At 41.2% G+C, this 27,334-nt stretch overlaps 5 protein-coding genes and 1 pseudogene across 6 annotated transcripts in view; 4 read left to right on the forward strand and 2 right to left on the reverse strand.

Moving 5' to 3' along the window:
- The window catches only part of LOC310868839 (histone H3.2), a gene marked incomplete at its 3' end in the record, with an annotated part of 192,888 nt that extends 170,179 nt beyond the window's left edge, over positions 1 to 22,709 (forward strand). Inside the window, exon 2 of the mRNA XM_083779308.1 lies at positions 22,283 to 22,709. Within this exon, the coding sequence (XP_083635434.1) occupies positions 22,299 to 22,709 (411 nt within the window). The 5' untranslated portion in view covers positions 22,283 to 22,298. The remainder of the gene's footprint in view (positions 1 to 22,282) is intronic.
- Positions 1,567 to 1,878, forward strand: LOC310868837 (histone H4; the record flags this gene model as incomplete). The annotated part of the gene is made up of 1 exon (XM_083779306.1): positions 1,567 to 1,878. One exon carries the CDS (start codon positions 1,567 to 1,569, stop codon positions 1,876 to 1,878), a length of 312 nt encoding a protein of 103 aa, XP_083635432.1.
- On the forward strand, positions 3,147 to 3,524 carry LOC310868827 (histone H2B 1/2-like; the record flags this gene model as incomplete). Its single annotated transcript, XM_083779296.1, has 1 exon — positions 3,147 to 3,524. The coding sequence occupies one exon, from the start codon at positions 3,147 to 3,149 to the stop codon at positions 3,522 to 3,524; it is 378 nt and encodes a 125-aa protein (XP_083635422.1).
- LOC310868825 (histone H2A-like) lies at positions 4,213 to 4,596 on the reverse strand (the record flags this gene model as incomplete). Its single annotated transcript, XM_083779294.1, has 1 exon — positions 4,213 to 4,596. One exon carries the CDS (start codon positions 4,594 to 4,596, stop codon positions 4,213 to 4,215), a length of 384 nt encoding a protein of 127 aa, XP_083635420.1.
- Positions 17,893 to 25,486, forward strand: LOC310868811 (uncharacterized protein; the record flags this gene model as incomplete). Its single annotated transcript, XM_083779283.1, has 2 exons — positions 17,893 to 18,468; positions 25,310 to 25,486. The coding sequence occupies 2 exons, from the start codon at positions 17,893 to 17,895 to the stop codon at positions 25,484 to 25,486; spliced, it is 753 nt and encodes a 250-aa protein (XP_083635409.1).
- On the reverse strand, positions 19,202 to 19,588 carry LOC310868823 (histone H2A-like; annotated as a pseudogene). The gene has a single exon. The product of its transcript is annotated as a histone H2A-like (transcript).
- Positions 25,487 to 27,334: the final 1,848 nt, after the last annotated feature.

Raw genomic sequence — 27,334 nt, forward strand, 5'->3', positions numbered from 1 at the left:
ATTTGGAAAACGGAAGACATATTACAGATTTTAGGTTTAGGTTTCTGAGCGAAAAATTGAAAGACGAGACAAAACATCAGAACGCAATAACCGGACAATGACTGAACTCATTTCTAAATTAGATCTTAGCGTACAGGAGAGGCCTATATGTATATGTTGCCACAGACTTTTATACAAACAGTGTTTATTATTATTTGACAAAATGAAGTAGCCGGATTAAGTTAAGAAAACCATCTAAGAATCACACCCGTGTGAAGTGAGGTGCGCTCTTATCATCGTACATCATCATAACATATGGGTACAGACAAAACAAACTGTTCATTGTCAATGGCGTTTTTAACGTTTGTCATTAATTGACATTAATAGCTGAGGGGGCAACAAGAGGAGTATTTGATCCAAAACACAGGAAAAAGGGGAAAAGAAAACAGAATCAATTTGTAATACATGTAACTTGGAAAATGGTTGTTTTACCTTAAGGAAAAACAGAAGAAAATGGTTGGTCCTGCTATCAATATCCCTAGTAATCTAACTCCAATTTGTACTTTACTACGAGGATTGCCTTCTACTGCACAAATGATTTCCCTGAAATGGAAAAGAAAATTAATCTACAAAGGCCATGTACTAATACATTAGACCAGAAAGGATCATAACCACGTTAACTTAATTGGTTGAGAAAAACATCTGTTATTTGCCGACATAGAATTCAACAAAGACATCTGTTGATCCAACCGACTTCCCCCATGGCACATCACACCGATGGGTCCTTCGCTGATACGCGCACCGAGTTTGAAGTCAGTCCCATGGGCACTCATCTCCATCCCTGATGATGTCACATTATTTCACGAGACCTGGGCCCGGCCAACACACTGACGGGAAATGCACAATTCCATAGTCTTCACTCATAACAGTGTGCTGGAGCTGATAAATAAGGTAAATAAGGAAACTGAACAAGTGCATAGTAAAATATCACTTGTAATAACACTTGTTTTCCTTTTTACCTCCTCTATGATGATTTCCTGTTTTTGGCTATATAGAAGTGTATATTTGTAAGTCTAGATGTTATGATGAATTGAACATGGTGGACCCTATTGTAAACAAGTGTAATGCTTCATGGTGTCGTCCACAGTAACAGTTTTGTATTGAGCTGTGCTTGAAATGTACTGGAATTCTCCAATCTGTTAATACATACTTCAATGAATCAATCAAACACAAACAAACAAACTTTGCTCCCTGTATGAAACAATAGTGGAATCTCTCTGTAGTGCAAGTAGATCTTCACAAACGGGGAGTTAAAAAGAAGAAAAATAATGCCAATGAATAAAACCAATAAACAAAAAATAACAGCAATTATATGATTATAGAGTTGAATAGCAATTACTGTAAAAACAAATGGGTGACGTGACCACGGGGGAGGAGTATGTGTGTGTGTGGGGAGGGGGTGCAACGCCCACGCAGCTCTCTCTGTGCCTGTCCTCCCTTACGTCCTCACAACACACATAAAAAGGCAAGGCTCTGAGCTTTCTACTCACTCACATTTCTAACTGCAACTACAGCTGAACTCAAAAAATGTCAGGCCGAGGAAAAGGAGGCAAGGGACTTGGAAAGGGAGGCGCCAAGCGTCATCGCAAGGTGCTTCGTGATAACATCCAGGGAATCACCAAGCCCGCTATCCGCCGTCTGGCTCGCCGTGGCGGTGTGAAGCGTATCTCCGGTCTGATCTACGAGGAGACCCGTGGTGTTCTCAAGGTGTTCCTGGAGAACGTGATCCGTGACGCCGTCACCTACACCGAGCACGCCAAGAGAAAGACCGTGACCGCCATGGATGTTGTCTATGCTCTGAAGAGACAGGGACGCACTCTGTACGGATTCGGAGGTTAATAATGCTGACTTGATCTACCAACAACCCAAAGGCTCTTTTAAGAGCCACCCACACCTTCTTTAAAGAGTATTACCTAATATATACTTTATTGAGCTACCGTTAACTATTACTGTTCAATCATGTGGTAGTGCTGGATCCAGTGGTGAGAGATTTGTTGTGGAGCCTCTACCACAACATGCTTCAACAATTTTGGAATAAGATTGAAAGTTGAAACTGACAAATCAACATTAACACACACACACCCACCCCAATGGAGAGGTAACGAATACAATAGTTAGGATAGGAATCATAATAGCAGATCTACAAGCTGACAGTGCAACACATTGAAGCAGATATAGGCCTACATGGCATTAAGAGCAGACAGGGTGGAGTAGTACAGAGCCAACTCAGTTCAACCTGCCAAATATAGAGGTTAAGAATACAGTAGCCTGAATGTAATAGTTGGAGCCACAAACTGGCAATCAAATGTTCAAGTTTATTGGTAAACATCATTGCCTAACTATGAATTTGGATGTTTCTTATAATTCCAGACAAGAGGGCCGCTCTGTATAAATCAAACAAAACATTATCTTTATTGTCAATGGCATATTTAAAACAAACATTGAACTAAAAACAATTAATTATCCCTTCATTATCAATGCATGGCGTTTTTAAAACAAACATTATACTTATAGGAAGGGATAAAAACAACTATCAAAACAACAAGTTTCTATTACTTCTGGTAAAGCTTGTACTCTCTGGATGAATGACATTTTGTGCCAATAAAGAACATAATTAATGTAGTAGTTAATCCGGTTCCTGGTTTCAGCAGGCCGGTTTCTGTCAGGTGGGACGTGGACATGACACCCACTCAGTTGTATCATTATCTTACTTTGCAATTTTCAGAATACAGTGTTTCCCTGTATAGTTAAGTCAAGTTAGCTTAAGTTGTGGAAAATTAATATGCAGATATAGATATACCTTTATAATGGGGAAATGTGGGTGTGCAGCAAAACACATTATGATAAAAAGGGGCTTTAAATTATACATTTACCACACATATTAATAATGTATAAAGGGGCTAGTATATTTGGCCCCTTACATGCACACGAGCGGGAAAACATAATACAGAAAACAAAGACTCTTTGTGGCAGGATCAGCCAATCATATGCTAGGAGTCCCACGCTTCATTTGCATTGGCTCTGTATAAATAGTGGTACGAGAGCGTCCTCTTACACATTCTTCACTGCAACTGAACTATTCTATTGAATACAAACACGATCATACGATGCCTGAAGTAGCAAAGCCAGCGCCCAAGAAGGGCTCCAAGAAGGGAGCCGTCACCAAGACCGCCACGAAGGGCGGCAAGAAGCGCAGAAAGGGCAGAAAGGAGAGCTACGCCATCTACATATATAAGGTCCTGAAGCAGGTCCACCCCGACACCGGCGTCTCTTCCAAGGCCATGGGCATCATGAACTCCTTCGTCAACGACATCTTTGAGCGCATCGCCGGTGAAGCCTCCAAACTGGCTAACTACAACAAGCGCCGCACCATCTCATCCAGGGAGATTCAGACCGCCGTCCGCCTGCTGCTCCCCGGTGAGCTGGCCAAGCACGCCGTGTCTGAAGGCACCAAGGCTGTGACCAAGTACACCAGCTCCAAGTAAACTGCATAGTTTGCTATTAAAAACACAACGGTCCTTTTAAGGACCACCCATATTTTCCAAGTAGAGTTTAACCAAATATGTATATAATGAACATGGCCATTACAATGCATGTCGGCAAAACCACTACCAGTTAATGTGTGAATATATAGTGCCCAGACACGTGTAGATAATTATTGTGGTTACACGCTGAAAGGAAATTACTAGATATCATGCAAGAATTACACGAACAGCATAATGCACATTAGACATTATGTAGAATAGAGCAGTGTGGGTTAATTTCACTTTTTTCCATTCAAACTGAAGAAATACAGCATTAACGTGCTCAGACATGTGTCGATACATCTTTTAAAGTATTGTGGTTACATGCTGAAAGAATTACTAGATATGCAAGCATTACACTAACAGCATTGGGAGCATAAATGTAATTAGACATTTAGGACCTTATGTAGAATAGAACGGGGAGCAGTGTGGGTTAATTACACTTTTTTCCCCCCATTCCAACTGAAGAAATTAAACTGCAATAACCCGCTGTGCCGTTATGATTGCAGACATGTGGACAGACTGGATAAATAGTAAGTGTAGCTATAAAAGTGCGCATTTATAATATTGGAAATCACTCTTATGCAGAAACAGTGGGTGGCTCTTAAAAGAGCCTTTGTGGGGGTTTGTTAAGTCGAGTTAAGTAGATTTATTTCTTGGCGGCTTTCTCGGTCTTCTTGGGCAGCAGAACAGCCTGGATGTTGGGCAGCACACCGCCCTGAGCGATGGTCACTCCACCCAGCAGTTTGTTGAGCTCCTCGTCGTTGCGGACGGCCAGCTGGAGGTGACGGGGGATGATACGACTCTTCTTGTTGTCACGGGCAGCATTTCCAGCCAACTCCAGGATCTCAGCGGTCAGATACTCGAGGACAGCCGCCAGATAGACCGGGGCGCCGGCACCGACTCTCTGGGCATAGTTGCCTTTACGCAGCAGCCTGTGAACACGACCAACGGGGAACTGGAGCCCGGCACGGGATGAGCGGGTCTTGGCCTTCTGCCTGACCTTCCCTCCAGTTTTTCCTCGTCCACTCATTTTGTAGTAGGTTAGGTTTATTTCTAGAATAATAAGCACTCGAAGAAATATGCTGGAGTAGAGGCGTGCGAGACCTTTTATATATTCAACGTAGTACATTCTGTGTGTGCGGCTGTGCGCCCCACCAATCATAGAGACGATGAGAGCGCGGGCTGAGTGTGTATGAGTTTCCCACCAATCACTGCTAGTGGTGTGATCGGTTCCTCCCAGTCTAAACTCTGACTCTTCCCAAAGAGGTTCTTGACCACACGTCTCTCAGAGGAAGTGGGATAAAATATTTTCCATGCAATATGACACTAAATGTAGTGTAGGCTAAATTTACATAAAGTATGTACATACAATTGGCGTTTAATTATGCTAATAAGATAGTCAGTTTAGGGTGGCAGGCAGTCAGCTTTAGGTGGGGTGGGGTCTGCTTGGTTCTTGCCATCTCTTTAAACAAGTTGTATTGTGCAAAAAGGGAGCAAACTGCTGCATTCAAGTGCAAGGCACATTTTAGTTCATCATCATCATCATCATCACTTCTGTGTGTCAAAAGCACACAAGTGTCCAAAGTTTGACCACATTAATATGTTGTGAGTGTTAATTATGTATTAAGACAAGATATGTCCCCATTATTTTTATTTTATCTGGTCGGTCTGTTTGAAGACACCAACTTGTGCGCCATCCACGCCAAGAGGGTGACCATCATGCCTAAAGACATCCAGCTGGCCCGTCGTATCCGTGGAGAACGTGCTTAAACGAATCCGTCACAGTCACAACACCAAATCGGCTGCTCCATTTTATACCCACAAAAGGCTCTTTTAAGAGCCAACTACATTATTTTATAAGAGTATTCACTATAATGATGATCATGTGAGCACCAGGCAGTTTATACCTGTGTGAATGAATGAATTAATATTTTATTTACGTGTCCAGACCAATTGACCCATCCCACATGAGATTATCAGACACAGCAATTCAAAAACAGCAAAACAATAACATTAAATAACAGCATATATATGTCCATAATACAATATTTTGTGTTAGAAGTCAAACACCACCAATTATTAAAAGGCCAGTTATAATCCGGCATTTCTCTTCACACCTAATTTGGCTAAACCATGAATCAGTTTGGTTCAAATCAACATTGAATAGTACAATTGACATTAGTTCCAAATCATAAAGCCCTACATTATCGAGAGTAGGCCTAAAGCATAGGAAAATAAGCCATGAAGTCATGGAATGTTATTATTACTAATGTTATTATACTGTCACTGTCCATTTTCAATGGGGGGGAAAGGTGCTGTTTTTTCCCTTAAAAAATAAAAATAAAAGTATGATGGTTTCTGAGTCGGCTGTCCACTTAGCCTACTGTATTGTGCTGTATATACACACTCGAATGTGCTGATGGCTAAGCACATTTTTCTGTAGTATACGCTACCTGATAAAAAAATGTTGTGTTAATCTTTACTGGTTTTGCACTTTGTTAAATGTGCATCAAACATCTCCTTTCCTGTATCTGTGCTGATGATGGCTGAATTCTGCTTCTCCACAGATGACCCATGATGACCCATGTCTGTGGTTCCAGTAGTCATTACATGAGGTCAGTCGGTGTGTCTGTGGTTCCATTAGTGTCATTACATTAGCTCTGTTTGGTACCCCTATAATCTACGCTTTAGCTCCAAGATGAGGTTGCGAGGAAAGCTATCCCTGTGCTGGTAGAAATGGAGTCTATCTGGGTCGAGCCGGTCCACAAGTATTGGGACATCCAAACAACTGTAAGCGGTTGTTTGTCAGCCAGTACAATTCGTTTTCCCGATGCAATCTTACGGAAGCAGTACTGTGCATGCCAATGGGGGTTGACTGGACTACATTTATATTTAAGCCTGATTGTGTTGTGAGCTTAAGACCCGAGACCAGATTCTACAAATGTCATCTGAAACGGTTTTATGAAGAAAACAATGTTTCTACCTCTGTGGTCCTCGAGCCTTTTCATGCCATGGACCCCCCCCCAGGGGGAACACGGCCCTCAGTTTTGTTTAGTCCGGTCTAAATGAATGATTAAAACGGCCTCACGTAAACCGTCTTGTCTTTCAGGAAGTATAGTTTGTCCAGCTCCTCTCTCTCTCCTACCTGGGTTCCATTCACCTCCAACCAGGCTGCTATTCAGACCCTGGAGTTCGACCTGAAGATCATGACGAGTAGGTTCATCAGAGTTCAAATCCTACTGAGGTCCCATTTGTATCGGTTCATGCAGTGGTTCTACAATGTCATTTAAAGGGACCCCTAAATGGTCCCCTGCCTGATCAAATTATCTGTTATGGTGGTCCCTGGCACAAGATGTTCACTTATTCCACATTTAAATGTTTTACCCCTTGCATTTTTCAACAAAATGAAAGTAATAATCAAATTGCATCTCCACCCAATTTTTAAAGAGACAACGCATAAAATGGCGTTCATGATGTTAAACTGAATTTGATACTAATATATTAACACATTTTAGCTGGGGGTCCGCATGGCTACATTTGAGAACGACTGCTGTAGTTCACATGCATGTGAGACTACACTAAGTTATATATGTCTTACTGGTCTATTGCTGCACACTGTACGTATAGATGCTGCGATAACCTTTATTCCTATCAGGAATATTTGACCTGCTTGCAATGCATAATGTACATTTCACTCTACAAATATCAGGAATATTTAAATATGTGACTAGTTTTCTTTCTACATCTATTATCCACTTTCTTGGAATCTACAAATGATGGAGCTTTTCTGAAAACATTTCACTGACTTTTTGATTGAATACTTGGTCAGAAATGTAAATGGCACGTGGTACAGTCAGACATTAAGTCTTGGACTTTTTTCCATTCTGGTCGTATCGCATCTATCAACTCTTCTTTACACCTACTGTTTAGGTGACTGGCAGTATGAGCACGGATCTAAGGTGTTCTTCATTGGAGAGCCCATCTCCATCGAGGCCTCGGTGAGGACCGGTCACCACATGGGACTCAGAGTGTTCCGAGCAGCTGTGTTGCGACGCTGGACCCTGACAGACACTCTATCCCAAGATATGTTTTCATTGAGAATGATGGGTGACCTCACATGTATCAGCTGCAGATTAATCAAAGTTGACGGGATTGCCACTATGCTCACTATACTCATTGACCGATCCGTGCATTTCTGCTCATAGGTGCTTGGTGGATTCTCAGATTGAAGGATCACGTTCTCAGTTCAACCCCAGGATACAGGATGACAAACTTCAGCTGGTCGTCGATGCCTTCAGGTTTCAGAAGGAAGCTAGAGGAGATGTAAGTGTTGGAACCCATTTGATTGTTTTATGATAAATGTCATCCGTAATGCATTTTCAAATGACAAACTTTTCTCCACAGCTCTACATCACGTGTCTGATTACGGCCAGCCCTGTCGCACACGTAGACTCGCACAACAAGGCCTGCACCTTCGTTAACGGAAGGTTTGTTCCCCTCACTCTGCATGTTCCATTTCTGTCATTTGGATTCCATAGAAGCAAGAATGTCTCCTATGTCGCTCAAAGTGTCGTGAGCTTGTAGATTGGTAGATTTTTGGAGGTTTGACCATTTTTCAATATTCCTTTTATGCAATCTTCCTTTTTAGGTGGCGGTCTGCTGATGACAATGACTATATGTGTGGCTATTGTCAAGACCAGAGTGAAGGTGGTCTAAGCCAGAATGAGGTTGTCCCTGAAGCCGTTATGCCACCTGAGTTTATTCCTCGTGGCTACGGGAAGCCTCAACATCAGTCCCACATCAAGACTGGGATGAAAACTGGTGAGTAGTCAAAAACAAATTACTTGTTTTTTGGCTACGTGTAGAATGGAAGCACAAATCAAGGCTGAACAGCAAAGCAAAACTTTATTTTTTTTGTGATTAGATTTGATCATTGCTGCATTTTTATTCAAAGCTGATTTCTAAAGATGAGACAAACACTGAAGCAGATTTATTTTTCATACGAGAGTCATGAACCATGGCTAGCTCACACCCAACATGAGTTTGAAACTATGCACATTGTTGTATTTCTCCAGGAGTTTTTTGTCATTGGTCAAACGGCAGCAAAATGTGTGAACTGTTGTGACAAAAGACGATTAGCCAATGGAATACAACCACCCTAAGGACTACTAGGCTGTGAATACACTGTCAGGCGTGAAGGCGTCAGTTGGACGTCGCGTCAGGTCTCACTTTAAATCCTTCCGGGGCTTTGGGCGGTTCCTAGAGGAGACGCACACGGAAGCCTATTTAAACGCCTGTAGTCCTCTATTTCTTGGTGGGCGTGAGAGGGACGTTTGAGTGACAAGATGTTGACACAGACAAAGGCGCATTCTAATGTAGGCTATAAGTTGCTCTGTTGCTACTTCGCTATTGAGTCATGGCTGTTTAGTCGACTGGTTAACGTACGTGCCTTTGGAATGGGGGACCCGGGTACGCCTCCCGGCCGAGGAGTTTTAAAACTAGTTTTGTTTTCGCAGAGGACTTGCGTGACGGCCAGTTTACATCTGACGCTGTCCTCCGCGTCAGATGTAAGCTGCCGACAAGCATAAAAATGAAGTGTGTCACCCGGCGGTGAGAAGGAGATTTTTGATTGATTGATTGATTTAAATATTTATTAACAGTTTGCAGAATTACAATACATTTCAAGCACAAACTCAATACAAAGACTGTTAACTGTGAGTGGACGACCCAATTAAGCATTACACTTGTTTACAACAGGGTCCACATTGTTCAATTCATCAAAACATTAAAGACGTACAAATAGACACTTCTATATAGTTAAAGAACAGAACAGGAATTCATCATAAAACAGTGTTCCCTGACCGGGAATCGAACCCGGGACGCGGCGGTGAGAGCGCCGCACCCTAACCACTAGACCACCACGAGATGATGTTGATGAGAAGGGCTGTGGAGGCTGAAGAGAACGGGCTATTTTATAAAGTATAAAGTTATTTTCAATGTCATGGATCAGGGTTACAGTAAATGACAATGTAATTCAGCCAGGGGTGCCATGGATGAAAAGATTACAGGGGTGATCTGAATCAAACATGAGAACCAATGCTTTACTTTATTTCTTCAGAAGTTTTTTCAATGTTTTGTTAACATTTTGGACATAATGTTACTTTGAGGTGCCCAATGCCCAGTCTGCCTGTATCCCTCGACATGGCTTTACAAATCCCTCACAGGGGCGTTTGGGTCTGTGAAGAAGAAAACTACAAGTGAATAACCGCCCAGTGGATGGGCTGCAGGCTGCATCTGTTCCATTGGCTAGTGCCTATCACTGCCGGGTGACGCGCTTCATTTTCACGCTTGTGCGCGGCTTCCATTTGAGTCTGTCCGTCGCGTCCATTTGAGTCTGTCCGTCGCGTCCGTCGGGCGCGGAGGTGGAGCTTATTTTCCATCCACCAGCTGTCTAAAAACCCCACGAAGAAGAAAACTTCAGCTTCAACCTCACGCTCCTGACGCGTTAGGGCCGATTCATACTCCTATTTTAGAGCCGAATAAAAGTCGGTTCGGCGCTGTAGAGCCTACAATTTGACGTCATTTGAGGTTCGGGGGGGCAGGTACCGTCCTAAAGTCGGCTCTTCGGTGCTACTGAAAATTTCTGACGAGCCGAAATCATTTCGGCACTAGAGCGCCGAAACAGCGGTAAAATAGGAGTATGAATCGGCCCTTAGATGTGCTCACAGGGTATCTGTACCTCTGGACCTTGCACATGTAAACAGAGCTGCTACCTTTAAAGAGATCTTAAATCTGAATTGTCTGTATACTATTTAAATAGTAGTGAGAAAAAATGCTGCCATTTGTCCCAAAAATGTATATGATACAATGTGACATAGCTCTGTTTACAAAATGCTGTACCCTCTCCAACTGTATATACTTTCCCCATTTTCAAAGGTTTTTATTGTATTGTGACACTTTCTTTGGCAATGTAAACATTTGTTTTCTCATTACAATAAAGCTAATTTGAATTGAATTGTGTGCGAGAACATATTTGGGTAATTAGGTGGAAACCTATTTTAGTGTTCTAACTTCCATTTACCCAATGCAGCACTTAAAAGTCTGTAGCTCATAAATACATGGAACTGTGTACTGTTAACCCATTTGAACCTAAACAGGACCAAAATGGTTATAAACTCTTGAGGTATTCTGTTGTTTTAATGGTCTTGTATGCATTTTCTCAACATCACTGAAGTGAATACTGAACCACTTGAAAGCCTAAAGTCCCTGGTCAAGTGAATGAGAGGTAATACATTAGAGAAAACATTGGTTTTCCATTAATATACACAATTCTGAATAATCTAGTTCTACCTATAATTATCATATTTGTCAAAGTTTGCAAAATGTTGCAAAATAAGACGGTTGATGAGAACAAAGAAAGCAGAACAATGTCTGGTATTTTGTAACAGGGGGGGGGGTGACTGCAGTTTAGGTACCGCCCAATGCAGAGCTTAATGTCCTCCCTTACGTCCTCAGAACACACATAAAAGGACAAAGTGTAGGGCTCTACACTCATTCACGTCTACATCTTCAAGTAGAGCCAAAATGTCAGGTCGAGGAAAAGGACAAGAATCTGAATTGGCCAAATTAAATGATGTCTCCCAGGGCCTCCGCCTACAGGCAGGCATGGGTGACACAAATGCGTCCAGCAATGCACTTTGGCTTATTAATATGCATAAAAAGAAACTCCAAAGTAAACATGTCAGTGCGATTTTAAATGAAAATGGTGATATGGTAGAGGATGAGAAGATGAAAAGAGAAACTGTTAGGAAGCTTTGTGAAAAAATGTACCAGAAAACTACGATTGATGAATATAAATTGCATGCTTTCCTTGATTCCGTTGATTTGAGGGAGGTTGGCCGTAACTCTACGGGTGGGGAAATCACCAATCAGGAGGTGAGGGACGCAATTGTCCAGTTGAGTAAGGGTAAATCCCCAGGCCCCGATGGCCTGCCTAATGAGTTATATCTCTCCTGCACAAACGAACTAGTACATATGCTAACCTCTGTATAATGATGGGATCAAGGAAGGCAAAATGCATTCATCCTTCTACCATGGTGTTATATCGCTTATATATAAAAAAGGGTCTTCATATAACTTAGATAATTGGAGACATGTTACGTTAATGAATGTTGACTATAAAATACTTGCAAAAATAATAGTTAATCGATTAAATACAGACTTGGAAAAACTTGTTGAAAAAGAACAGACATGTGCTATTAAGGGAAGGTTGATGTGGGATAACTTAGGTATTTTAAGGGATATAACAAGTGGGTATACAAATGAGGGTTTCTTTATTATAAGCTTAGATCAAAAAAAGGCTTTTGATTTTATATCCAGAGAGTATTTGTGGGAGGTCTTAAAGGTATACGGTTTTCATCATGATTTTATTAATTTGATCAAATTGTTGTACGCCAAGTCCACAGTGCAAGTTAATGTAAATGGTGTTCTAACAGAGACATTTGAAATTAAGAGGGGCGTAAAACAAGGGTGCCCCCTGTCCGCTGCACTTTATATTTTAGCTATTAATCCGTTATTAAACAAGATCAAGAATGATAAAAGACTCACAGGTATAAAAACTAGTGGTGGAGAGAGGGTCGTTGTTTTGGCCTATGCTGACGATATCACCATCATAATTAAAAACAAGAATGAATTAGACTTTGTACATGAGCACTTGGCACTTTACGAAGAGATCTCGGGTTCCAGGTTAAACCATGATAAAACTGAAGGTGTCTGGTTCGGGAGGGGTGAGGCAAAGCCAAATCTAAATATAAAGGACACGGAAACAATGACAGTCCTCGGGGTAAAGTTTAGTAATAATGGCAGTTATGAACAGAACTGGGATAATAAAAATAAAGAAATAAAGGAGGACTTAGAAAAATGGGAAAACAAATCTTGCTGTTATAGAACAAAGATTATAATTATTAAGACATATGTCTTGGCAAGACTGCTTTTTTTGGCGACTATATTTCCTCCCAAGGACCAGACACTGAAATACATAAATAAAACACTAGTCAATTTCTTATGGGGAACCACTAGGGAAGTTACAAAGAGAAACTTACTATATAAGAGTAGAAATAATGGAGGCCTTGGGGCTGTGGACTTAGGACTTAAACTGAAAATTTCTTTTTGTAAAAATGTAGCAGCTGGCTTTAAAAGGAGGGCTATGTGGATAGGGGAGGCTCTGAGCTGGACCAAAAAGAAGGGTCGGGCAAGAAGCTCCTTTCCGTATTTTAAAGTCATGTATGGTGATTTGATGTCAAACTCTGCACATTTAAATATTGACTGGACTGCTATGACTAGTAAATGTATATATGGTAAGATATGTGATGACTTATATGGTGGCATTTTTCCCTACAAATATCTGGATGAAAATCAAAAGCGGGTGTGTATTAAAAATTCTAGTAGTAAAAATATCTCTGAAAAGAACAGAGACGTCATGTGGCTGGTCTCCGTGAGAAGACTAGCTGTACGAGCAGTTGTTAAATGGAGCTGCTTCGTTAGAACCATTAAATGCCCAATTTTAAATTGTGGTGCAGACGAGACAGTTGAGCACCTGCTAGTGGACTGCCAAAGGTCTAGCTTTGTATGGGGGAAAATGCCACAAATTGGTTTTAAACTTAAGATCAACTATAATGCTGCCATGTATGGGGTTTTCGAGGAAAGAATGTCTGCTGTGGAACAAGATTTTTACTGGTATGTAATTTGCACTGTTGTAAACAAACTGTGGAAAACCAGGTGTGCCATGGTAATTCACCAGGAGACCATCTCGGGAGAGGTGGTCTTCAAACAAATCCAAACTGAACTAAAAAGACAAAGAACTCTTGACACACGAAAAAAGAAACTGACACCATGGCACCTACTAACATTGTAAAAAAAAAAAAAAAGAAGAAAAAAAATAACTTTTGTATTGAAATGCATTGATTTATATATTTTTTTTTGTAACTTATGTGTATTTGTAATTTTGCATAAACTGTAAACCCTGAATAATTTTCAATAAAGTATATATAAAAAAAAAGAAAAGGACAAGATCAAGAATGATAAAAGACTCACAGGTATAAAAACTAGTGGTGGAGAGAGGGTCGTTGTTTTGGCCTATGCTGACGATATCACCATCATAATTAAAAACAAGAATGAATTAGACTTTGTACATGAGCACTTGGCACTTTACGAAGAGATCTCGGGTTCCAGGTTAAACCATGATAAAACTGAAGGTGTCTGGTTCGGGAGGGGTGAGGCAAAGCCAAATCTAAATATAAAGGACACGGAAACAATGACAGTCCTCGGGGTAAAGTTTAGTAATAATGGCAGTTATGAACAGAACTGGGATAATAAAAATAAAGAAATAAAGGAGGACTTAGAAAAATGGGAAAACAAATCTTGCTGTTATAGAACAAAGATTATAATTATTAAGACATATGTCTTGGCAAGACTGCTATTTTTGGCGACTATTTTCCCTCCCAAGGACCAGACACTGAAATACATAAATAAAACACTAGTCAATTTCTTATGGGGAACCACTAGGGAAGTTACAAAGAGAAACTTATTATATAAGAGTAGAAATAATGGAGGCCTTGGGGCTGTGGACTTAGGACTTAAACTGAAAATTTCTTTTTGTAAAAATGTAGCAGCTGGCTTTAAAAGGAGGGCTATGTGGATAGGGGAGGCTCTGAGCTGGACCAAAAAGAAGGGTCGGGCAAGAAGCTCCTTTCCGTATTTTAAAGTCATGTATGGTGATTTGATGTCAAACTCTGCACATTTAAATATTGACTGGACTGCTATGACTAGTAAATGTATATATGGTAAGATATGTGATGACTTATATGGTGGCATTTTTCCCTACAAATATCTGGATGAAAATCAAAAGCGGGTGTGTATTAAAAATTCTAGTAGTAAAAATATCTCTGAAAAGAACAGAGACGTCATGTGGCTGGTCTCCGTGAGAAGACTAGCTGTACGAGCAGTTGTAAAATGGAGCTGCTTCGTTAGAACCATTAAATGCCCAATTTTAAATTGTGGTGCAGACGAGACAGTTGAACACCTGCTAGTGGACTGCCAAAGGTCTAGCTTTGTATGGGGGAAAATGCCACAAATTGGTTTTAAACTTAAGATCAACTATAATGCTGCCATGTATGGGGTGTTCGAGGAAAGAATGTCTGCTGTGGAACAAGATTTTTACTGGTATGTAATTTGCACTGTTGTAAACAAACTGTGGAAAACCAGGTGTGCCATGGTAATTCACCAGGAGACCATCTCGGGAGAGGTGGTCTTCAAACAAATCCAAACTGAACTAAAAAGACAAAGAACTCTTGACACACGAAAAAAGAAACTGACACCATGGCACCTACTAACATTGTAAAAAAGAAAGAAAAAAAAAAAAAAAAAAACTTTTGTATTGAAATGCATTGATTTATATATTTTTGTAACTTATGTGTATTTGTAATTTTGCATAAACTGTAAACCCTGAATAATTTTCAATAAAGTATATATAAAAAGCGAAAAGGAGGAAAGGGTCTTGGAAAAGGAGGCGCTAAGCGTCATCGTAAGGTGCTTCGTGATAACATCCAGGGAATCACCAAGCCCGCTATCCGCCGTCTGGCTCGCCGTGGCGGAGTGAAGCGCATCTCCGGTCTGATCTACGAGGAGACCCGCGGTGTCCTCAAGGTGTTCCTGGAGAACGTGATCCGTGACGCCGTCACCTACACCGAGCACGCCAAGAGAAAGACCGTGACCGCCATGGATGTAGTCTATGCTCTGAAGAGACAGGGCCGCACTCTGTACGGATTCGGAGGTTAATAATGCTGACTTGATCTACCAACAACCCAAAGGCTCTTTTAAGAGCCGCCCACACTTTCTCTACAGAGTCAATTCCATTCAAGTAATGTCTGAATAAGTAGTTTTATTTATATATAACTATGAGCCATGATTCATGGACTGTCTGATGTTCTGACTGTTCTGAATACAAACTTATTGTAGGATTTCAGAGTAAGCCTACCCCACGTACACTCTGCCTATAGCATACAATACAGGAACTTACTTTGCTCTAAAAAATAGCCAAGAAAGCATGTCTGTTTCCATGTATATGGACGCTATTCAGAGTCCCCAGTGGAGGGCAGGGTTTGATCAAGAACAGTAGGATATAGACTGGCAGCAGTGGTAGTGCCATAGACCTGCAGCTGGGTGTGTTGAGTGGGAAATGTGTTGTAGTTTTTTTATATACTAAAATATTGTCTATATACATACATTCATGAATCCATTTGCTGACCGGCTGTCGGTATTGAGCATTTAATAGACCAAGGAGTGTTTTTGTGTGCAAAACTAAAGCTTGGAATGGAATCAGAATTATGAAAGACCCCAGTTTGACATGTCACATGCTACATAAAGTTGTGGATGTTCATGGTATGGTCACAACGTCACATTTATCCCCCTATAAAAAACTGACAGCCGGGATTCATTAATGAATGTATATAGACAACATTGTATCCCCCCCCCCCAAAAAAAAAGAAGTAAACGATATACCAAATTTCCCACTTAAAGAAACATGTTGGCTGCCAGACTACTTGATGTGTTTTTACCTTGTAGAACAGCTATTTTTTAATAACCAACGTCCCTCTCTTTCAAAGTCAAATATCCAAAGTATAACACATGAAAGTGCTTAAAATAATTGTGATGCTATATTAACTTATGTTGCTGGGGAGACCCGGGTTGGCACTTTGATAACCACTCGTTTATGCTGTGTGGATAAACTCAGCACACTAACACAGCATGTAGGCTGTTGTCACTCAAGTGTCTTACAATGCATTTGATACTGACAATTTGTTTTTTCTAGTAAAATACACCCACAAACTACTGTATTCCCTTTGACCAATACAACAATATATCAGGCTATCCGATAAATAAATGTGCCACAAATGTTTTTGTAAATGTTGTCTTGTGTATTTGACCATGTACTTTGAAAAAGTGAAGCTCTCAATTTGCCATTCTTGAATAAATACAGACTGTGGATTTGGGTGTGAAATGAATGAACTGAAACATTATTAACAAAACAACATTTTAACAGAGCAAAATAAATGACCACAAGTGTCCTCTCATAAGTTTAAAAGCCAAATGACAGAGGAAAGTTGATGAACAACTCTCCATGTAGCTGTGTATGTGAGGTTTTAAAAGTCTCAAAATAAAACGCAGGATGCCTCAGGGCTCCACATGATTGAATTATGATGCGAAACTAGTCTGCTATCTGCTTCATCTGTTGTTTTACTTTAATACTTCAATTTGTCTGTGTTTTATTTGGTTTTTAGTTGTAGAGAAAACACGTGTGTGTGTGGGTTAGGTTGCGCACAGGTGGTGAAAAACAACCATGCTATTTTCGTGCTCAGACCCGGGCATTCAGGCAGCCAGCCACACATACTGTAGCTCCGTAAGGACCACTCAAAAAATAGAACCTTAGTCTTGTTTTAGAATGTGGAATATAAGACTATAAGACTAGATATAAGATTTTAGAAGCGGCAAACAAAGTGTCATCATTAATTGTGCTTTATCTCCTATTGTGTATGTAATTAAAAATAAAAATAAATGCTATACAAGTTGCCTGCAAATGTGTGGTGTTTCATCTATTTCACATTTTATTGAGCTATTTCATGTTTTTTTGTAAATGGCAGTGTGAAATTAACATGTCAGATTTCTCATCACAAAACAAGAGCTTAGCAGAGAGAAGTGAGATGAAGTGCCCTCTGATAAGTCTCCATGCCACAGGGCAAGAGCTGTGTTTGCAGACACTGGAAAGTTGTAAATAAAAAACAAAAGTCTTCACCACAAACGACTAGTTTTACTTTTATTCCAACCCCAGACATGTCTGCTTGCTCTGCAGCAAATATGGAACAGGGTATCATATGTTAAAACTATTTAAAAAGACAAATGACAGAGGAAAGTTGACAAAGAACTGTACATATAAGGGTGTGCAAGTGAGGTTTTAAACGTCCATAAACAAATCACATGACTCCTCAACGCTCCACATGATTTGATTATGAAGCTAAACTCGTCTGCTATCTGCTCGAGTTTTTTGTATGACTTTAATCAAATCCTTTGTATGTATTTTATTTAGTTTTAGTTGTAGAGAAAACACAACTGTCTCTGTATTCTGCAGCACAGAGCACTGACCTAGTGGGTTGAGTCTACAAGGTTCTCACACATCATTTAAGTGCCACCCCTTCTCCTCTGCTTCATCATCACTCTCTACTCAGAGTTTACTACTTTACTTCAGTGCAACTGAAATACGAACTACAAGACAATGGCAGAAGTCGCCCCAGCTCCAGCTGCCGCCTCCCCGGCTAAAGCCTCCCCGGCTAAAGCAGCCAAGAAGAAGGCCGCTGCCAAACCCAAAAAGGCCGGGCCCAGCGCCCAGGACCTCATCGTCAAGGCTGTAACCGCTTCCAAGGAGAGGAGCGGTGTGTCTCTGGCCGCACTCAAGAAGGCTCTGGCCGCCGGTGGCTACGACGTGGAGAAGAAGAACAGCCGCGTCAAGGCTGCTGTGAAGAGCCTGGTAGCAAAGGGTACCCTGCTCCAGACCAAGGGTACCGGTGCTGCTGGATCCTTCAAGCTCAACAAGAAGACCGAAGTGAAGGCAAAGAAACCCGCTAAGAAGGTAGCCAAACCCAAGAAGCCGGCAGCCAAGAAACCCGCCGCGGCAAAGAAATCCCCCAAGAAGGTTGCAGCCAAGAAGCCCGCAGCCGCTAAGAAATCTCCCAAGAAGGCAAAGAAGCCTGCCGCTGCAAAGAAAGCCGTAGCTAAGAGCCCCAAGAAGGCGACCAAGAGTCCTAAGAAGGTGAAGAAGCCCGCTGCCGTTAAGAAAGCACCAGCAAAGAAGGTAGCAAAGCCCAAGGCGGCGAAACCCAAGAAGGCAGCCGCCAAGAAGAAGTAAACATCCACAAAACACAACAGCATGTTTTAACCTACATAGGCTCTTTTAAGAGCCACCCACAACTTAATTTAAAGAGAATTCCTCAATATAGTATCCTGTAATGACGACCATGTATTTGTATGTATCTCATTATGCGTCTTAATAGTTCTAATTACCAAACAGACAACTGGTTAATTACTATGAACAAAACAAGTTTAAGAGCATTTAACTTTTCTGTCGGCAGAAGGCATGGCTCATATATTGAAATTCAATATTTGCATTGCCAGTACCTACCTAGTAGGTACCTAGTAGTGATGTTTGCGGGGAACCCTCGTTCGCCGCCGCGCCAGGCTAGCAAAAAGCTCCCACAATGAAAGCAAGCTATTAATTACTACGTGCAAATTAGGCAACAAGAAGCAAGCAACAAACATGGTACAGAAGTAATGGCATCAATCAGTTCATATAGCCCATTTTAATTAATTTGCAAAATTCAACAAATGCTAATGAAGATACCATACATTTATAATTACCATATTTAAAGGTTCCATACTAGGCAAAGGAACTAGTAAACTTAAGTCCGGCACTTATTAATGTGTGCGTGTACCTCCATAAGGGCATTGGAAGTTACTCTTTATATAGAAACAGTGGGTGGCTCTTAAAAGAGCCTTTGTGGGGTTGGTTGAGTCGAAATGAAGCGGATCTATTTCTTGGCGGCTTTCTCGGTCTTCTTGGGCAGCAGAACAGCCTGGATGTTGGGCAGCACACCGCCCTGAGCGATGGTCACTCCGCCCAGCAGTTTGTTGAGCTCCTCGTCGTTGCGGACGGCCAGCTGGAGGTGACGGGGGATGATACGACTCTTCTTGTTGTCACGGGCAGCGTTTCCAGCCAACTCAAGGATCTCAGCGGTCAGATACTCGAGCACCGCAGCGAGGTACACTGGAGCTCCGGCACCCACTCGCTGGGCATAGTTGCCTTTACGCAGCAGTCTGTGCACACGACCCACGGGGAACTGGAGCCCGGCACGGGATCATGAGCGGGTCTTAGCCTTCGCCCTAGCCTTTCCTCCGGTTTTTCCTCGGCCACTCATTTTGATGTAGTTTTATTTTTGAGATAAGAATTAATGTTCTAGAGGAGAGGCGCGCGAGACCTTTTATATCTTCGACAACAACACACATTCTACTGCTACTGTCTATGTGCGGCCGTGCGCCCCACCAATCATAGACACGGTGAGAGCGCGGGCTGAGCGTGTATGAGCTCCTAACCAATCACTGCTAGTGGCGTGATCGGTTCCTGATCCTCTCATTCTAAACGCTCTCCTCCTCCCAAAGAAGGAGGTTCCTGACCACACATTTCTTCAACAGTGTCGACAGTATGTTGAACTCTGAAGTCAGTATGATACTAGCCTCGGAAACCCACTACCCTAGTACCCAGACGTTTTTATTTCCAGGGAGGAAAAGTATGTTGACTGTCTTATAAGCGTATGATGTGATTTACAGTCTATGGATGTGATCGTACATATTTGTAGGCAATCAATATCCTTCACAATAGTTCACATTGTCTACAGTTAGTGTTGTTATTTTATGATGTAATTTATATTGTATACCGTTATAATGTTTAGAAAGGCTTTATTTTTTTAAATACTTTTGGACCCTTATATTGAAAGGCCTTCTTGATTAGGTCACTGTGACAGTTGGCCTAGTTATGGCAGGTGTGCGAGTTTAGATGATTGCTTTGGATAGTAAACAGCTGTGTGGGCTTGCAAACATAATTTGTGTTACTTGGAGGCAGCACAGAGTGCACCCACTACTTCTCTGTGAAACAATGTGATGCTTTTCCTTCTCACCTTTCTTCACCAGGAGGCAATGCTGTAAGTTAGAACTCATATGGAAGTATTGTATTTCATGTTGTGAACTTGTGAAAGTCAATTTCATGCATAATAAGTTCATCTTAAAGAGCATTTAATGGTAATTTTGATTAAAAAAAGGATTGTATTTTTAAGCTACTGTAATATTAAGAACGGGACAACTGAAATCATGTATTGTATTGAACCAAGACGGCAACCAAGCTAAGCAGCCCACTCTGAAATACTGTTGTAATCTGATTGCCCATGGCTGTGTACTTGTACGTGAGAGCACAGTGTACTTGCTAATGTATTGTGTACTGCCTGAACTGTAGCATACTTTATAGTTAGCTACTGGAGACATCTCAGACAGCAGGTCAGCTTGCTGCAGTTAGCGGTTGTTATGTCTCGAGTGGTGATGTCACGTCATTAGGATCCAGCTCTATATATTTCCTGTATGTGTGTAATAAACTTTGTGAACCTTTAGCGTGATACTGTCTCGTGTCGCGTTATTGTTCTCCCGGGCCCGTCGGCGCCACCGTACCAAGGTATACTTCAACCGGATTGTTACACACCACCCAGCCGGCACACACTACCTGTCTGTCAAACCAGACAAGGGTTCAGTACTTAAGAGTTTTACAACAATAAATACGAAGCCTCATTGTATTGCTACTATGAAAACATGTCCTTCCGTCAGTCACGCCTCCATATATGGCCATCAGTCCCGTATGCCTCATGGCTCGTCATGCCACAATATATGGTCGACACAGCACTGACCTCATCAAACCCTGGATAGCCATACATGGAGAAGACTAGATTCGGGTTCTGCCTGACGTTTCTTCCTAAAGGCGAGTTTTTCATTACCATTGTCACAATATTGCTTGCTCTGGGTGGATCTTTGTTGGTTTGCAAAGTGTCTTGAGACAACTTGTTGTGATTTGACACTTTAATAAAATTGAAATGAACTGAGATCTGACTTCAAACCGACTGACCTGTTCTTACATTCCATATGTTGATCCTTCCCCACCCATCCTTCCTTGATGTGATCTCCGTTTTGACTGACCTGTCCATTCAAACTCTAGACTGCCCGCCCCAAAGTTATTATTGCAGAGTTCTCAACAGGCCCCAAAATTAAGGCCTGGCCCTACCTCAAACCCTGTACACTAAGACACTGCACCCTCTGCCACCCTTAGATCTCCATATATGGAGCTGACCTGTTCCAGCATTCCATATGTTGATCTGGCCTCAAACTCTGTACACTCAAGACATGCTCTATATATGCCCAGTACATAATTCATTCCATTTGTTGATCTGACCCCCCCATGCCAAAGTGCCAGTATTCCCAATTATCCCCCTCAGGGCGTCTAACTGGTAAACTGACTGATGAGGATGATTATACACAGTATGATATGTGTGGTTGTAAATATTTGTAGGCAATCAATATATTTCACATTTAGCCTACAGTTAGTGTCACATTTCATGGATTACAGTGCCTATATTCAAGTTAAACGCGCATTTTAGTTCTAGTCCAAAATCCACACTTCTTGGCAGTTAATTATTCACATTGGAAGTTGGACCACATTCATATGTTGTGATGAATCACAGTTAACTAGTTCAAGAGAAGCCTTCTTATACACCAGAACATACATGCTTGGGTTATTTATTATTTTTTGTTTTTCTTTGGCCCATGTCATACAATATATGACTACAGCAATGCATTACGGAAACAAGTATTCCATAGTATTTATTTACAGGAGCCCCAGTCCAGTAGGCTATGACATTGGTATGAGTTCCCCTCCAATCGGTGCCAGTATTGCATGGTACCTCCCCAAACAAGGCGGTTCCTTACCACTGACCAATCCGAGGATGACGGCGTCTCTGAGGCACTAATAAAAGCAGCAGTTTTCAGTGCACTAAGCATTCTATTGTCAACTTCTTTAGAAGAGAACAAGATACAATGGCAAGAACTAAGCAGACAGCTCGTAAGTCCACTGGCGGCAAAGCGCCCAGGAAACAGCTCGCCACCAAGGCAGCTCGTAAGAGCGCGCCGGCAACCGGTGGAGTGAAGAAGCCTCACCGTTACCGTCCCGGTACAGTGGCTCTGAGGGAAATCCGTCGTTACCAGAAATCTACCGAGCTGCTGATCCGCAAGCTGCCCTTCCAGCGCCTGGTGAGGGAGATCGCACAGGACTTTAAGACCGACCTGCGCTTCCAGAGCTCCGCCGTCATGGCACTCCAGGAGTCTGCTGAGGCTTATCTGGTCGGTCTGTTTGAAGACACTAACCTGTGCGCCATCCACGCCAAGAGGGTGACAATCATGCCCAAAGACATCCAGCTGGCCCGTCGTATCCGCGGAGAACGTGCTTAGACTAATTGTTACTGTCACAACCCCAAAACGGCTCTTTTAAGAGCCACCAAATGTTTACTTTGAAGATAAATTGTTCCTTTGATATATTATAACCTAGACTGGCGTCATGCACTTTCAACTGACGTGACAATAAGCCAAAAACTACTGAAATATATTTCGTTAGACTATTTTATCGGCTACAATAGCTAATGCTGTTTCCCAGCTATGTAGGGACAGTGCATACATATGTTATTTGCTTAACAGACATAATTAGATTTGCACAAGCTGAAATTTGAATGCTGGGCTTTTTTTCCCCCACTTATCTTCTGAGACGAATTTATTTAATGTATGGACGTAGTCTGGTCTTTATTCAGAAAAAAACCCTAATATGCATCTTCTCTAACTGAAATAAACCCAGGACTAAATGTGTGATCAACATGCAAACATTCAGCTCCACCCAGTGGGGGAGGGGAGGCATAATTGTTTCCTTGTATTGAACTCAACACGATACTTCACACCAAAACCAGCAGCTATTCATAGTCCTGGAATGAGACTCTTCTGTACAAAGCAAGTGTAGAGTGTTGGTGTAAATCTAATCTACATGTTCAGTGTTGGCTTCTCAAAGTGGAGGTGGGGGTTGAGCATGTTTCTAGTATTTGGGGGTCCACATTTATTTTAATTGGTATGTGTTTAATGTATTGTCACATGTGCACAGTCAAATCCTCAGTGTTACTGTTACTGTGGGAAAGCAATATACAAAGTGAGTTTAACATTGTTTAATGTTGTTTAATGCAATCAGATATGACTTTTCTGTTTGGATGCATGGGTTGTCACAGCCAGAAAGTAGGTTTTTTGCCACTCAGTACGCGCATATCCTCTATACGTCTATTTTTTTGTCCCAGTGTTTTTCATTTTTCATTACTCTCTTTTATCTAACACAATGAGGAGGGCATGCTATTATGAAAGGCAAATCCATTTTATTTCAACAAGACAATTCCATGTGCTTCTTTGGGAAATGACAGTAGGGAAGAAAAACAATATGCCTATATATTTGTATTTCATACAGAGTGCAAAGATGAGTTAATCATAACATGTTTTGCAGCATGAAACATTGCACAATGAAGTATAAACCTAGCAGGCCTACCTGAGAAGTGTGTTGGGTACATCGTGTCTCCATAATCAAATAAGTAGATCTAAATACCGCAATAACAATGTATAAGGCACACAATCACCTACTCCTGATCTGTATCCAAGAGCTGTTCTGGCCTAGAGAGAGCCGCTACAACCTAAGAGGCACTTCCATAATTCAAACAAACAAATGCTAGACGAGGTGCATATCGGTCAGAAGGGTCAAGCTGTGGAATGGATTGGATGACGAACTAAAAAACTGTAGTACAATAAATAAATTGTATAGATCAAAAATAGTAGATACATATAGAACATATGATGTTTTGTTTTCTCGTTTTGTGTTTTGTTTTGTTCTTTTTTGTCAGGCACTGTATTGATTTGTTATAATGACCAAAATGAATAAACGCTACTATAAACTCTACTAAATATACAGATACAGTTGATTAAGATTTAAACACGATTAGTTTTTTGTCCAACATTTGCCACGTTTTCCAACAGCTGGCTTTCTATCATTGGAGGTTGAGGTCAACTCCACCACCATGCTTCCTTGAACTGGAGTGTGTTTACTGTTGTCTGAAAACATTATATTTATAGCAAAACTGAAGGCAAAACAAAAGTATAGTTTATGATATCGTGTGGCCAAGAATGTCTACTAAATTGATTGTGAGTATTGTTGTTAATGCAACATAGTTTACAATATTTTAGAATAAAAATGACAGAGGCAACACTGTGATTTGACTATAGACAGGTGATGTTTTGAGGTTATTACTAAAAAGGAGTGAACTGCTTTCATCTTAGATATATTCGTGACAGAAAGGCACATGTGTGTTAACTGGTCAGCTCTTTGTCGCATTAAATAATATACACAGTATTTTGTTATAACTTGTTTTAATCGAGGAGAAAACACAAGTGGCACAAGATAGAAGAGGGCCTGTGTGTGTTGACTCTAAAGGGTTCTCATGTGGTGTTTAAGTCCAGCCCCTTCAGAGCTTTCAGCATCAGTCTGTGAGAGTTTACTTGAGAGAAGGAAGAACAACCTGAACCTACTATCCGAGACAATAATGGCAGAAGTCGCACCCGCACCAGCACCGTCACCGGCCAAGGCCGCCAAGAAGAAGGCAGCAGCCCGACCCAAGAAGACCGGCCCCAGCGTCGCTGAGCTGGTCGTCAAGGCCGTGTCCGCCTCCAAGGAGCGGAGCGGTGTATCTCTCGCTGCGGTCAAGAAGGCTCTGGTTGCCGACGGCTACGATGTGGAGAAGAACAAGGCCCGCGTTAAGATCGCTGTCAAGAGCCTGGTCGCTAAAGGCACCCTGGTCCAGCTCAAAGGCATCGGCGCGTCTGGCTCTTTCAAGATGAACAAGGCAGAAGCGGTGAAGGTAAAGAAACCCGCTGCTAAGAAAGCAGTCAAAGCAAAGAAGCCTGCTGCAGCCAAGAAACCCGCAGCGGCTAAGAAGCCCAAGAAGGTGGTAGCAAAGAAGCCCGCAGCCGCAAAGAAATCGCCCAAGAAAGCCAAGAAGCCTGCCGCAAAGAAAGTAGTGGCCAAAAGCCCGAAGAAGGTTACCAAGAGTCCCAAAAAAGTGGCTAAGAAGCCCGCAGCAGCCAAGAAAGCTCCAGCCAAGAAGGTTGCCAAACCTAAGGCAGCAAAGAAGGCCGCTCCCAAAAAGAAGTAAACTGCACCACATTTAAACCCACAAAAGGCTCTTTTAAGAGCCAACCACATTATTTTATAAGAGTATCCTATCTTCACTTTATTTAGAAATTACGTAATTGTCACTGGAATGATAACCAGTTTGCCTTTATATTACAGGCATAAGAGCACAACATTGTCCCTTGCTAAAATATAATTATTGCATAGTTGATTTGTTGCTAAAACAATTCTGCTGCTGCCCTATCTATGCTGATGTTCTCATCAAAAAAATCCCCTGGCTTTTTGCTATTGCCTTTGGCCAGTGGTTCTGGTTCAATGTTTTGTTCTAAATGTAAAACACGGTAACCTAGTAACCTGTCAACCTTTACATCATCAGAACTATCTCATTGTGCAATAAATTGCATGAAGTCATGAAATTAGAAATAAACTAGAACTGCACTCTGTCGAGTGCATACTTGCTTGTTGCACACTAGTAGGCCATAAATGGCCAACTAGTGCGCAAGCAGAGCGCGCAAGTCCTTTCGACCGCTGTAAAATGTCAAATCTCAGTATCTCTGTGAAGGAACGTTTGAAATGATTAATGTTTAGATGTAACTATTTGCTACCTACTTTATACATATAAACATCTAGTATTATTAAGTATGATTCAAGTTTCTATCTATATAAGAAATACTGTTTTATCGTTGTAGATATATTCTGGATCCCTTTTTAGTTTTTCAGAGACAAATAAAACATTTATATGTGTTGAAAAAAAAGGTATATAAACTGAATTAAAATATGTTATACAGTATAATTTTTCTGTAAACGGTGGAATCTCAATATCTCTGTGAAGGAACATTTGAAATGTCTAATTATTAGGTGCAACTATGTATATAGTATACGTATGTCTAACTCTAAATGATGACGTAAGAAATATATATTGTATATATATAGTATATAGGCATATACTATATACGTATACATATATACTCTATACTCTATACTGTATAAAGTGTGTAGTTGTAAGTTGATTAGCGGTATACTGTGGTTACTTTGCGCCAAAAACCGTGACAGCTGTTCCGCCATTTGACGCTTATGCAGAAAAACATCAAATCTGTGCCTGTGTTGCTGGACCAAATGACCACAAATGACCATATTTCTTACGTCATCATTAAGAGCTAGTCATACACATACACACCACGTACTCTGGTCCCAGCAGATCAGGCACAATTTGCTATTTTATTTTTTACTGATTATGTATATAGTATACGTATGACTAGCTCTAAATGATGACGTAAGAAATATGGTCATTTGTGGTCATTTGGTCCAGCAACACAGGTACAGATTTGATGTTTTTCTGCGTAAGCCTCGAATGGCGGAACAGCTGTCACGACGAAGGAGACCGGGCGAAAATATTACTTGCGCGCTCTGCTTGTGCAAGTAATTATGACATAGAGTCCCACAAATGCATGTTGTAACATTGAAATGTAAACAGGATTACAGGTTCAAATTAGGTGGTAACATGGTAATACATCAAATGCAATCAAGGATCATGAGCAAGCTAAGAACATATTAGTGTGTTTGACAACAATATTTGTTGTAAAAAAAAAAGGGGGAAAATTATATATCGTTAGCCTCATAGGATAAATGCATAAGTCATTTTTTATGATTTTCGGATAATAAGGAAAAACACATTTTCTCGCAAGTATGTAAGAGTTTTTAATGCAGATTTTTACAATGGTTTCCTGAGGGGTTAACAAAATGTTTTTTACAAAAAGATAAACATGAGAGTCATTCCATAACAAAAAAAAGTGACTTAGGCCATTTTCAAGAAAATAATCTGTGACTTAGGCATTTTTTAATACATGTCTACTAAACACCTGGGGGTCTA

This window comes from Protomyctophum parallelum (genome assembly GCF_964188405.1).
Source record: "Protomyctophum parallelum genome assembly, chromosome: 13".
Classification (NCBI taxonomy): Eukaryota; Metazoa; Chordata; class Actinopteri; order Myctophiformes; family Myctophidae; genus Protomyctophum; species Protomyctophum parallelum.